The sequence below is a fragment of the Vigna radiata genome, chromosome 2, assembly GCF_000741045.1.
Source record: "Vigna radiata var. radiata cultivar VC1973A chromosome 2, Vradiata_ver6, whole genome shotgun sequence".
NCBI lineage: Eukaryota > Viridiplantae > Streptophyta > Magnoliopsida > Fabales > Fabaceae > Vigna > Vigna radiata.
Window position 1 is genome coordinate 8,478,645 of NC_028352.1, and position 12,505 is coordinate 8,491,149.

The following is a 12,505-nucleotide window of genomic DNA, read 5'->3' on the forward strand; positions in this document are numbered from 1 at the left end:
GATTACTTAATAATATCTAACCACTAATAAATTTTCCTAACTACCAACAAGTCAACTATTTTTGTCTGAGTATAAACCTAACATGCACCCCCTCATCCCGTTCCTGTTCATTGAGTCATTCTTCCTACACACTGTTTCACTGGTTTGAGTTGAGAAATTATACATTGGTTTATTAGCGTTGTTGATCCCTAATGTTGATCTGTAGTGTTGGTGATCTTTGATGGTGGTATTCTACAATGGAAAAGTGAAGATGATAGAGCGCGCCAGGTTAGTTCCAGAACATACTTAACCACATTCGGAACACACCTAACCTGCAACTGGAAATGCGGTTCATATACAATGCCGCAGTTGGAAATGTGGTTCCAATGTTGTCGCATTTGGAACAGCGGAAGTGCATTGCTTTTGATTTGCTTTATTACATTTGATTATTTTTTTAATTTCATTTGTTTTTTTATATTTTTTTATTAATTTATTTAAATATTAAATATTTTGTGGTTAATATTTTCTAATTTATATTTTATTTTTATATGATATTTATTTAAATTTTATTTTTAATATAATTAATTTTTCTTAATTTTAACTTAAAATTGTTTATTACGTTTTTTAATCTAATTTTTCAATATGAATTATTTTTAATTATTTGTTGTATATTTTTTTTTTAGTTTTTTATTTGTTTATTAATTTAAATTTATCTTGTTGTGTTTTTGTGGTTTTTTTAAATTTTTTTATTGATTTGTTAACATTTTTTTAATTTTTAATTTTTATTAAATTTGATATTTATTTAATTATTATTTATAATGTAATTAATTTGAAATTTATATTTGTTTGTTAATCTTGAATGTTTTCTTAATATTTTATTTGTTTTTTGTTAAATTTAAAAAATTTAATTTTTAAGTAAATAATTTAATAAAAATTCTAAATTCATAAACAAAAATAAATAAATTAACTAAAATTATATACTTAATAAATAAAATTTAAAAATTCAAAAAAAAATTCAAAAATATTTAACAAACAAATAAACCAATTCGAAATATACTCGAAAAATATATTAAACCTAATAAAAAAAATTTTAAATAACATTTTAACCTAATAAATTTTTTTTACATACCTAATTAAATATAATTTGAAAATAATGACAAAACATAATTTGAAATCAGAAAAGTAGGTGAGAAATCAACCGGAGTTCGAATTGCAGTTCGCCCTAACCGCAATTCGAATTGTGTTTTCCTTTAGCTGCAATTCAAAATGCGGACAGTCCAGGACCATAACTACAGATCCAAGTGAGGTACCGGCCATGCACCTCTAGCCGCTGATCCAACTACTATGCCAACAGATCCGCAATTCGTAATGTGGCGAAGTTAACTGCAGTTTCATTTGCGGTTTACTCTCACAAAACCAGATTCTCCCTTCATACAGAAAACCAGATTCATACAGAGTTCACACATACGAGATCAAGCACGATATACTAATTTAGACCCCAGAAAAATTTGATATACCTCTGAGAAGAAAATCTGCCCAAACAATACGAACTACACTTTAAATGGTAAAAACTATAGAGGAGGGGAGGAGGGAAGACGACCAAAGGGAGAAACAACAAATATTAGGGGGTGTAGAGTTGGTATTAAAGAAAATTTGGGAGGTACAAGACGAGATTAGGAAGAAAGCCTATGATTTGTTTATTTCAAATATTTTTTTAAACATAAATTCAAACAAACTAATAAAATGATGAGAGATATTCTCTTTTTAAAAAAATTTAAAAAAAAATTGGCAAAATTTTACACCTTTCACCAACAAAATCAACAAAATCACAAAACAAAAAAATGTTCCATTTCTAGGAACAAGACATATCAAATTTATTATACCAACCTGTCTATAACTTCTAAATTAAGAAAAGCATCTTTTGGTCCTTCAGCTTCTGATTTGCTTCGCATACTTCCACAGAAGAATGGTCCCAATCCAACAGAATATAAACCCTCACCTGAACCGGCGCAACCTCAGGCGACCCGGTCTAAGCCGAGCCGCCAAATGGTGAGCCATGTTCTCTCCAGCCGAGACACCCGAAACGAACAAGCGGTTGAAATAGCCGACTGTTTCGGTGGCTTGTAAGCTGGAGATGATGGGTGGGGTTACGTCTTTCCACAAAACGGTGCTGTCGTCGATCACAGGAACGTTAAAGCTTGGGAGCGAAGATCGTACTATGGAACCGTCACTGTAAACATGAAGAATGCCACGACACTCTTCCACCACGGTGGCTTTTGAACCCAACGTTGTAGACATGTTTTGTTTTTGCTTATGTTTTGCGATGATGCAGATAGAAAATGAGGTTGATGAATGAGTATGGCCACAGTAGCGTAGAAACTGTATTCTACTTTAAAAAGGACGTACTTTGATATGCAAGACAGAAAATGTAAACGTGGATGGCTCCTATAGGTTATCTGTGTTTAAAATATGTTGACCTAAACGCAAAATATTCAAGGTAAATATATCGAAGAAGAAAGCAACGTTGAGAGAAAGAAGATTAAGATGAAGATTAAAGCTAGCTCGAAAAGAGGTGACATGTAGTGGAACAACGTGGAACCCAGAAAGATGTGTGGCATGAAGATGCTAGGAGGTACAATAGGTTGGATACGTCACTAATACTACTTATTATATGCTATCTAATCCAAAATAAAGAAAAAAAAATTTTAACAACTTTTTTTTTTAACAATTTTTACAATACATACATGACAGTTTGTGATATTTAAAATCTAACTTCTTATTTGTCTTGTTATATGTTGAATAATATTTGTTGGCACTTAAAAATATTCTTTATAAACTTTTAAAATAAAATTGTAAAAAAATAATAAAATATAATATAAATTAAATTAATTATAAATTTAATTATAATTAAATTTAATTTAATAAAATATAAATTTGATTTAATTTAATAAAATATAAATTAAATTTTAATTTGTTGTAGATAACATACTTCTGCGCATACGGGATAATATAATATTTGTATCCGGTCGATTTATAAATAAATATTAAAATACTCGTTATTTGCAAATAATAAGTATACATAACTACTGATTATTTATTACGGATTTTATCAACAAATACCTACGAGCTTTAATATTTTTGTCATTCCTAAATGAAGATAGTTTTAGAATGGTTTCTCTTATGTTTTTTATTCTTTGGTTTAATTGCTTCTTTTGTCTCCCGTTTGGTTGAAGTGTGTCAAATTCGTCCCCCTTTTAGAAAAATGTCAATTTCGTCCCCATATAGAAAAAATTTATGTCAATCAAGTCATCTCCGTTAAATACAAACTAACAGTGTTAACTGCATTATTTTCGCTTAGGCTAAACTTTCTCGCCTGAGCGAGATTTGCAAAAAACCAAAACACAAGTTTGCTACCAATAAGGAGTATTGGTAAAACCTGAAGATGTGCTTTGATGATGCTGCAACTTGTAGATTTTTTATATAGTAGGAAAATATTAAACCTTGTAATTTTTACTGGAATAATCGATTATGGACAAGCTATAATCGATTATCACATGTTTTTGTACTAGAATAATCGATTATCATGAAGCAATAATCGATTATCACAAGTCATACTTGAATAATCAATTATCACTTCATATAATCGATTATCACTTTTTAAAAACTCTGTAACGGACTCGAATAATCGATCAACACTTACAATAATCGATTATTCATGGCAGTTGGGAGCTGACCTTTGGCATTCAGTGTACTTGGCTATATATTTGTTTTTTGAAATCTTCAGAAGCAACGTTTTGAATTGAGAAAGCTAATTAGAACACTGTGTGTCAGAGGGAAGTTCTTTGAAAGCTTTTGTTCATTGTTCCCTTGCTTGGTCTTGTGAAAGGAGAGGCTCGCGTATCGTGTGTCGATAGTCGGAGCAGACTCTCTTCAAGTTAGCAAGGTGCTCTGCCTGGTCTTGTGAAAGGAGAAGCTCGCGAATCGTTGGTCGATTGCCGGAGTGGTTCTCTTCAAGTTGGTAGAGTGGTTTTCTTCGTTTTATATTTTTTTCATTTGATTGTAATCTGTAAAATTGTTTTTAGTGAAACTATTAATCACTCTTTGTAGTGATTAACAAATGGACGTAGATTCTGTTGAATCGAACCAGTATAAAAATACTCGTGTGATTTTTCTNTTCCCTACACTCATTTTACTTTACGCATATTAACTGTTTGAATAATTTTCTGAAAGAAAATTATTTTTGCTAAAAAGGACCAATTTCATTTTAACTGTGACAGAACACGCTTTCCGCTTACAAACTTTATTCCGCTGCGTTATACTCTTCAAAAATACTTCCTCCGATACCATCAAAGTTTTGCTGATATTTTCGCTTAAGCTAAACAATTTTCGCTTGAACTAGATATTTACGCTTAAGCTAAAATATTTTCGCTTGAGCTAAAAATGTCCTACAACTAAAGTTGAGCCACTGAAACTCTTTCGCGTGAGCGAAACTTACTTCGTTTGGGGCTAAAACTTGGGGTGCTCACTGGACATAAGTTTAGTGTCTTCACAGGAATAAGTTTAGTGGGAGTATTCCAATGAACATTGGGGATTCCACGTGGTTTGAATGGGACAAAGTTAGAGCTGACAAAGTGAGTTTTGAAAGCAATGATTTTTGCTTGTCGAAGCCTGAGGCTATGTGTGCATTTGAGGTGATGGCGCTGTTGGATTTTCTTGGAGGGTTGGGTTACCCTCAGATTTTGGTTGATTCGTGGAGTGGCAATGGCAATAATCCATGATGGAGGTAACGAATACACCATTCAATTATTAAAGACCATGCAATGGAAGTAACATTGGACTCTCTTGTTGGATAAAGTACCACTAAGGCCAAAGTTATTCAAAATAATCATTTCCACCTTTCCATCACCATTGCACTTTATCCCCAGCCATGGCCCATGAAGCCACTAAACTTATGTCCTAGTGAACACCCCAAGTTTTAGCCCTAGATGAAGTAAGTTTCACTCACGCGAAAGAGTTTCAGTGGTTCAACTTTAGTTGCAGGACATTTTTACCTCAAGCGAAAATATTTTAGCTTAAGCAAAAATATCTAGTTCAAGCAAAAATTATTTAGCTTAAGCGAAAATATCAGCAAAACGATTTTCTACAAATCTCACTCAGACGAGAAAGTTTAGCTTAAGTGAAAATAATATAGTTAACACCGTTAGTTTGTATTTAACGGAGATGACTTGGTTGACACAAATTTTTTTTATATGAGGATGAAATTGACATTTTTCTAAAAGGAAGACGAATTTGACAGATTTCATCAAACTGGGGACAAAAGAAGCAATTAAACCTTTTTCTTTTATTTTTTGTGTCAATATATTAAGAGAATATATATATATATAGATCAAATAGAAAATAAGAATAACATATTATGGACACAAATTCAAACATACTTGACAAACGTAGAAAAAAAATAACAAAATCAATATTGATTGTTGTAATTTGGTTTAATTCTTATTTTATCTTTAGTAATTTATTGTTATTTTTTATCCAATTTACATCCATGCAAATATTTGACCATCACTTTATTCTTAATTTACAATTCTCCACTTTATTTTCTTTTGAATTTTCCAATAAAAATATAAAAATTATGATCGTTGGAAAAAATTGCGTGATTTTTTTATCATAGTCAATATATCACAATAACTTAGCAACATAAACGAAGTACTTGCGAAATTTATTCTCACAATGGATGTGTAAAACACTTGGCGACTTTCAATTAAAGAAAAATGAAAATCATCATTATTAATCCACTACTGCAAAGAGACTCGTGTCAACTAGATTGGATTCACAAAAAAATTATGTGATAAATAAGACGACAAACTAGTTGAATATATTCAAATAATTTTTAAGATGAGACAAACAAGCAGAATATTCAAATAATTTTTTGTGACCTATAATTTATTTATTGCAACTTTTATTTTTCTATAAACGAACTGGTTTTTTGAAGAAAACTATTAATGATTTTTCTAGAAAAAGAAAAATAGCATTCACTCTGAAGAATTGTTAAACAAGAAAACGATATTTTTATATTTTCATTCATTCTCTACTGCCACTGTCACAAACATAGACATTAACTTTTAGAAGGAGAAAGTTTTATTAGAAAAGCAATTTAACACAAGTTTAGGGCAAAGGATGGTTGATGGTGAGAATTTTAAGACGTTGCAGAAGAGTTTGAGTGTGTTCAAACATTCCCGAAATGCTTCTCTATGAAATGTTTGATGATGAACATCAACTTGTTTGAGGGTTCTGAATTAGGATCAATAGTGAAGAAACCATGTTGCTGTCCTTCAAATTCCACATACTCTATATCTTTACCCCATTCCTTAAGCCTCCTAACATAATCCTCTGCTCTGTCTTTAAGCAAATCACATCCTCCGGCCACCACCAGAATTGCTTCTAGATTTTTCCCTTCAAGGCTCTCACTGTTTGGCCCAAATGGATTCACAATAGGGTGATCTGTAGTTTCCCCAATCGGAATAGAAAGCCTCCAAAACCTGTTCAATCATTAACAAAACAAAATTTATTCCTAGATTCGAAACTGATGTAACAGATTATGCAGATATGAATAATCAAATTTACCAACCTATCAATAAGTTCCAAATTCAGAAAAGCATCTTTTGCTCCTTCAGCTTCTGACTTCGTTCGGACAGTTCCACCAAAGAAAGGTGCCAATAGAATATAACCTCTCACCCGAACCGGCGCCAAGTTGGGCGACCCGTATCCAAGTCCAGCCGCCAAATGGTGAGCTATGTTCCCTCCGGCCGAGTCACCCGAGATAAACACCCGGCTAAAATCAGCCACGTTGCTCAACCATGGGTCCGGCTCATTACTCGCGGCTTGAGTCTGAAGCCACTTAAAAGCCGTGAAGCCGTCGTCGATTGCGGCAGGGAGTCGATTCTCGGGAGCCAGCCGGTAATCTGGAGCTACCACTATAACTCGAAGCTGGGAAGCAAGACGAAAACAGTAGTTTTGACAATTAGGCCAAGTGCGTGAACCGATGCAAAAGCCGCCACCGTGAAAGTAGAAAAAGATGGGAAGCTTGGAACCGGATGAGTCGGCTGGCTTGTAGAGCCGAAGCTGAAGATGATGGGCAGGGTGAAAAACGACATCTTTCCATAAAACGGTGCCGTCGTCGGCTACAGGGACGTTGAAGCTTGGGCGCGAAGAGCGTACTATGGAACCGTCGCTGTAAACGTAAAGAACACCGCGACACTCTTCTACTACGGTGGCTTCGGAATCCAATGTTGAAGACATGTTCTTGTCTTGTCTTGCTTACACCGTGTTTTATTTTGTGGGAGGAAAGTTGATATAAAGAGAGAAAAAGAGGTCAAAAAGATTAATGACGATGTAAGAATGCATTGTCGTGAAGGAATTATGATGTGAATGACGTTTCCTTCTTGTTGCTTTTTTTTGCCATGCAAAGACAAACACGACAGTATGGGAAGTGTGTCATACGTTGTTTTCTTGTGCGGCAATGGAGTTTTACTTGTGCCATTATCTCGATGGCAACATCATCCAATGATATATATTCTTTTTCTGAATAATTGTAGATTTTTAATGATAGTTTAATTAATTATAATATAGTGAGACTGCTTCATTATAAGAATTTATAAAACATATATTTTGTATTTTCTTTTAAACTTTTATAGACGATTACACTAGTTAAAAGACAAATATGAGTGGAGTTAATTAAACTATAATGTTAATATATATGGTTGCCGTTGGGCTCACATTTTTATAATCAATATTTTGTATTTAAAAAATAAAAAGAATATGCGTGACATTGACACTGTCCAAAAATGGGTATTTAGAATATGCAAGGATGAAATAAAGGTTTCAATTATCGAGATGAAGTTACGTAAGTGTAACATTATAAAACGAAAGTTTCTTTATTAAAAGGTATAAGTAACTGAATGATAAAGTATCACGGCGAGGACGAATATTACCTACTCCATATAAAAACATTAGTCTAAAGTATATTTTTTTAAATAATTCTTTCAAATATATTTAAATAAAAAAAAATTATCTTTAAAGTATAACCCAAATAAAATGACACAATATAATAGCGCAAAGTAATTTGATTTTTTTTTTAAAACCAATTTAATAAGCTGTACCACAAAGTTTAAAAAATTAATATTTTAAAAAATAATTTTAATTTCATAAATATAAATGAAAATATAAAATTAAACTCTATAAAATTATTTAATGGTTAATATTTATTTTATCATTAATTTTATTTTGATTGTTTAATTTTTAAAAAATATTTAAATAAAATTCACTAAATAAGTATCTATTGATTAAATTCCATAATATTATTGGTGGTTTTGTTAATGTATTTATTAAAGATATCTGTTTATTATTCATTATAAACTTTATTGGTGTCTATCTGTGGATATTTGAAAAGGAAGTTGCAATCCAAATATAATAAAGTCATGAAAAAACAAACAAAACAAAAGAATACCATCACTATTACTTTTATACCAATAGACTTCTAATGTACAAACTTTCACAATAATGGCTTTCTCTTATTGAAGACCTTTAAAACATCCTAAATCCATAAACATAAGAACAAGAAGAAGGAAAAAAAGGTTTCTAAGTGTTGTTAAATTTTTGTGAAGAGGGTGAATTAAATTTTCAATTATAAGTGTTATTTTATTATAAAATTTAATATATCAATTAAATTACATACAAATTTTTATAAACTTAATTATTATTCTTTTTCTTTCACTTTTTACTTTACTTTTCGTAATTTAAACAGCATTGCTTTCCACTCTTATTCTCTCAAATTCACTTCCAGTTTAAAGACAAAATTAAACAAAAAAAAAAAATTGAAATGAGTATAACAGTTCAAATAAAAATTATAAGAGATAAAATCACAAAAATTTAAATCAACTCACCTTTATAAGAAAGCTACATCCATTTACTTAATCATCCTCGTTCGGTCAAATCACTTGAAAAACCGTAGCTTAAAATTGCAAAGGAAATCTAACAATGATTTTCAAGGTAAAAAAATATCAAACTGATATTTATTGAATGACTCGATGTAAACATCGTGATTTAAATTATTTTAAAAAATTCATATCATATAACTTTTAGTTAAAAGAGTGAGAAGCTTAACTTTATAGGACTGACAATTTTAACTAACTAAAAGCACATTTAATAGGTTAAATCAAGATTTTATGAAGTTGTACAATCTTAGTCAGAAAAAAGTTATGTGTTCGTTCGAACAGATTTTATTGTTCAAGCGAATTTGCGAGCGAAGAAACATTTTAAAAACGTGTTCGCTTTTGCTGATTTAAGATGATGGAAAAGCGACGATTTGGATGGATTGCACTGTGTAGAGCATCTCGCCATTTTGGAAAGATTTGCACTGATTTAAAAGTAAAAGACTAGTATGCCCTTTACGATTTATCAAAATTCGAAGTGAATCTGTAACCCTTCGAAGCCGTATTCCATTGCAAAGAACGCGTATCCGGATCGATGTTTCCAAAGATTTTGCGCAGGAACGGGTACTCGGATACAATCTTAGCGTATCCGGANACAGGTTGTTCAGCATTTTGCGAAGGAACTTTATTCGGATACAACTTCACGTATCCGGTTCCAGGCGCATGTTTTTGGATGGCAACGATGGGTTCCTTGCTCCGTCGCAACAGTTGCTTCGTTCCTTGCTCCGTCGTATCCATGGACCAGAGACGAAAAAGAAGAATCACCAGTTGAAGCAGCACTCTATTTTCATTTTTAACACGGGAAACTGGTAATATTATTTGCTGTTTCGATGGTCTCTTTATGTAAATGGCCCATATATTGCAAATTGTAGGTGCTTTCCCATTCGCTATATTTAAAAATAAAATTAATAGTATTTCATAACAAATTATATTATAAACAAATACTATAATTAAAAATAAAATTATTTTAGAAAATTATAAATTTGTAATATTTTAAAAAATAATTTTACTTATTATTTCAATTATTATTAATTAATTTTCTCTCTTTATTAACATTTATACATTCAAATATAACATAAAAAAATAACATTTTATATTACTTTAATACCGAGGAGCATTTTGGTAATCTATAATTTCTACCAATTAAACTAATTTTTTAAATCTGTCACATCAATCAAATCTTACACTAATTCTCACAAACTTTACTCTCAAATCCACTCTCAATTACCCACAAATCCACTCAAAAAACAACAATAAAATTACTCTGAAATCCACTCAAATCCATTCAAATCATCTCCCTCAAATCCATCCAAAAGAACACACCCTTAAAGATGAACTTAAAACATAGTCAATTTTCTTCTTTAAAATATTTTGTTAAAAAAGTTGCATTAATTGTTTTGTAACGAATTAAGTATATAGCACAAATGAATCGTAAAACTAGATTTCTTTTTATGTATAAAGAGTTGATATCAATTATGATAACTTTTGATTTAATATTAAATATTTAATTCAATAATTTATATCAAAATTAAGGTTACAAGTTCAAATTTTAACTTTTAATCTAATAATAAACATTTGATATCACATGTTGAAGTGATTTTAATTGACTCAAAACAAGATTTAATTACTAAAACGTTTTAATTGCTAACCACCCAAAACAAGTTCAAGAATATTTTAGTTTATTAAAATAAATTTTATCAACTAAAAAAATCTTATAATTTCAGAAGAAACCCTTAATAGTTTAAAAGATAATTTTTAAAAATAATCAAAATTAATGAATAAAAACTTCCTTAGTACGTTAAGCATAAATTACTTACAATACATTAAACATTAAATTTACAACTTAAAAACTAGATTAACCTCATATAAACTCTTAAGCAACTCCCTCTTCAAATATAAGTGATTCTAAGCATTAAATCAATTAATTCAAACTTGCTTAAATCTTCAATCTCAATAGACATACCTAAAGATGGAGGAAAAAAAGCTCTTTTAGATTAAAGGATTATGCAGCCTTAGATGAATCTTTGAGAAATAAGTATGAAAAAATGTGTGTCCCAGTAACTAAATGAGACAATGCTTGTAATTGTTTCCATGGTTATAAATGAATCTAAAATTTTACTTTACCATAATGAACGGTCCAATTTTTCTTTACCATAATAGATATATTTAAAAATCGATATCTTTTTCAAATGTAAGATTCAATTAAAATATTAAAAAATTCAACAAAGTTACGATAATTTAACCTGTAACATTATGACCTTGAATTTTAATTAAATTGTCATAATTGATAAGTGTATTATACCCTGGTGACCAATCGGTTAAGGACAATCTGAAGCTAAAACAGGCAATTGGTTGCCAGTCAAACACTAATCATGAAAGATAAATATCATTAATGATCAATTAATATATTTAATGGTCATATTAAATAAGAATACACGCTATTTATAGGTGATTGACAAGTTATTTTGCATGAGAATATGATATTAATGGACAATTAGTAGGTATATCGGCATGTATTATTGAATTTGATTGCCTATAGATATATTGTGTTAATGATTAATCAATGTGTTTGACAGCCACAAGCCTTATAAATATACTATTGACGTTCACGTAAAAGGACCTGGTTCTATCCTTATAAAATATAGACCTCTTGATAAAACATATCTGACTTGAACGTCGGAGTATTTTTCGCAGGTTAACCACCTATCGAAGAATTGCATCCTCAGAGAGGATTGAACAGTTGAAAGAGAGCAAAGCAAGGAAGGAGACCGACCCTCGAACAAAACCGAATTGCCGCCCACAGTGGGGCTGAGCAGCATCCCATTGAAACCACAAGGAACCAAGACGAACGCTCGGTCTACACATCGCTACTTCGAAATGAATAAATTGAATGGATAAGTATTAAAGCTTTATATGAATAAACTTTTTATATCAAGATTTATGACACTTCTACGAGATGTTTAGCAATTTCAGGCTTGGAGATAACAACCTGCTAAGTTTTTTTGGATCGACCTACTTCAATGACTTGAGAATGGTGTTTTATTCTCCTTGTTTTTGTTGTGATGCTTTATTAATTCAATATCACATTATTCAAGATTAATTTTTCTTGGAGCAAAGTCCAATAACACACCCAACATACATATATAATACACAATCAATAATATAATATATATTGCTCTCATAATAACATTGGTTACAAAAAATTATTTTTACATAAGCCAATAATTAAGCACTGGCAAGGAGCATCTTTATTTTCGAGACCTACTTTCACTAGTGCAGCGAGGGGCTTTTACCGCGGTTATTTTTCACTATAGGTCGCGGTTTACGAACCGCAGCATATTCAGTCGCGGTAGTAAGTCAAAGACTTTAGGCCGCGGTTACAACCGCGGTATATTAGTTCCGTAATATGCCGCGGTTGTCCAAAGAACCGCTGCCTAAGTCCTTTTTTTTAAAAAAAAAAAATTGTCCACTATATGCCGCGGTTCAACCGCGGCAAAAAGTGTCCACTATAGGCCGCGGTTAGTGCAAGAACCGCG

At 31.1% G+C, this 12,505-nt stretch overlaps 1 protein-coding gene across 1 annotated transcript; it reads right to left on the reverse strand.

Moving 5' to 3' along the window:
- Window positions 1–6,027: 6,027 nt before the first annotated feature.
- Window positions 6,028–7,351, reverse strand: LOC106755499 (probable carboxylesterase 15). Its single transcript, XM_014637671.2, has 2 exons — window positions 6,608–7,351; window positions 6,028–6,518 (listed from the first exon to the last, which is right to left on the reverse strand). Exons 1-2 carry the CDS (start codon window positions 7,276–7,278, stop codon window positions 6,206–6,208), a joined length of 984 nt encoding a protein of 327 aa, XP_014493157.1. The 5' UTR covers window positions 7,279–7,351; the 3' UTR covers window positions 6,028–6,205.
- Between the last annotated feature and the right edge of the window lie 5,154 nt (window positions 7,352–12,505).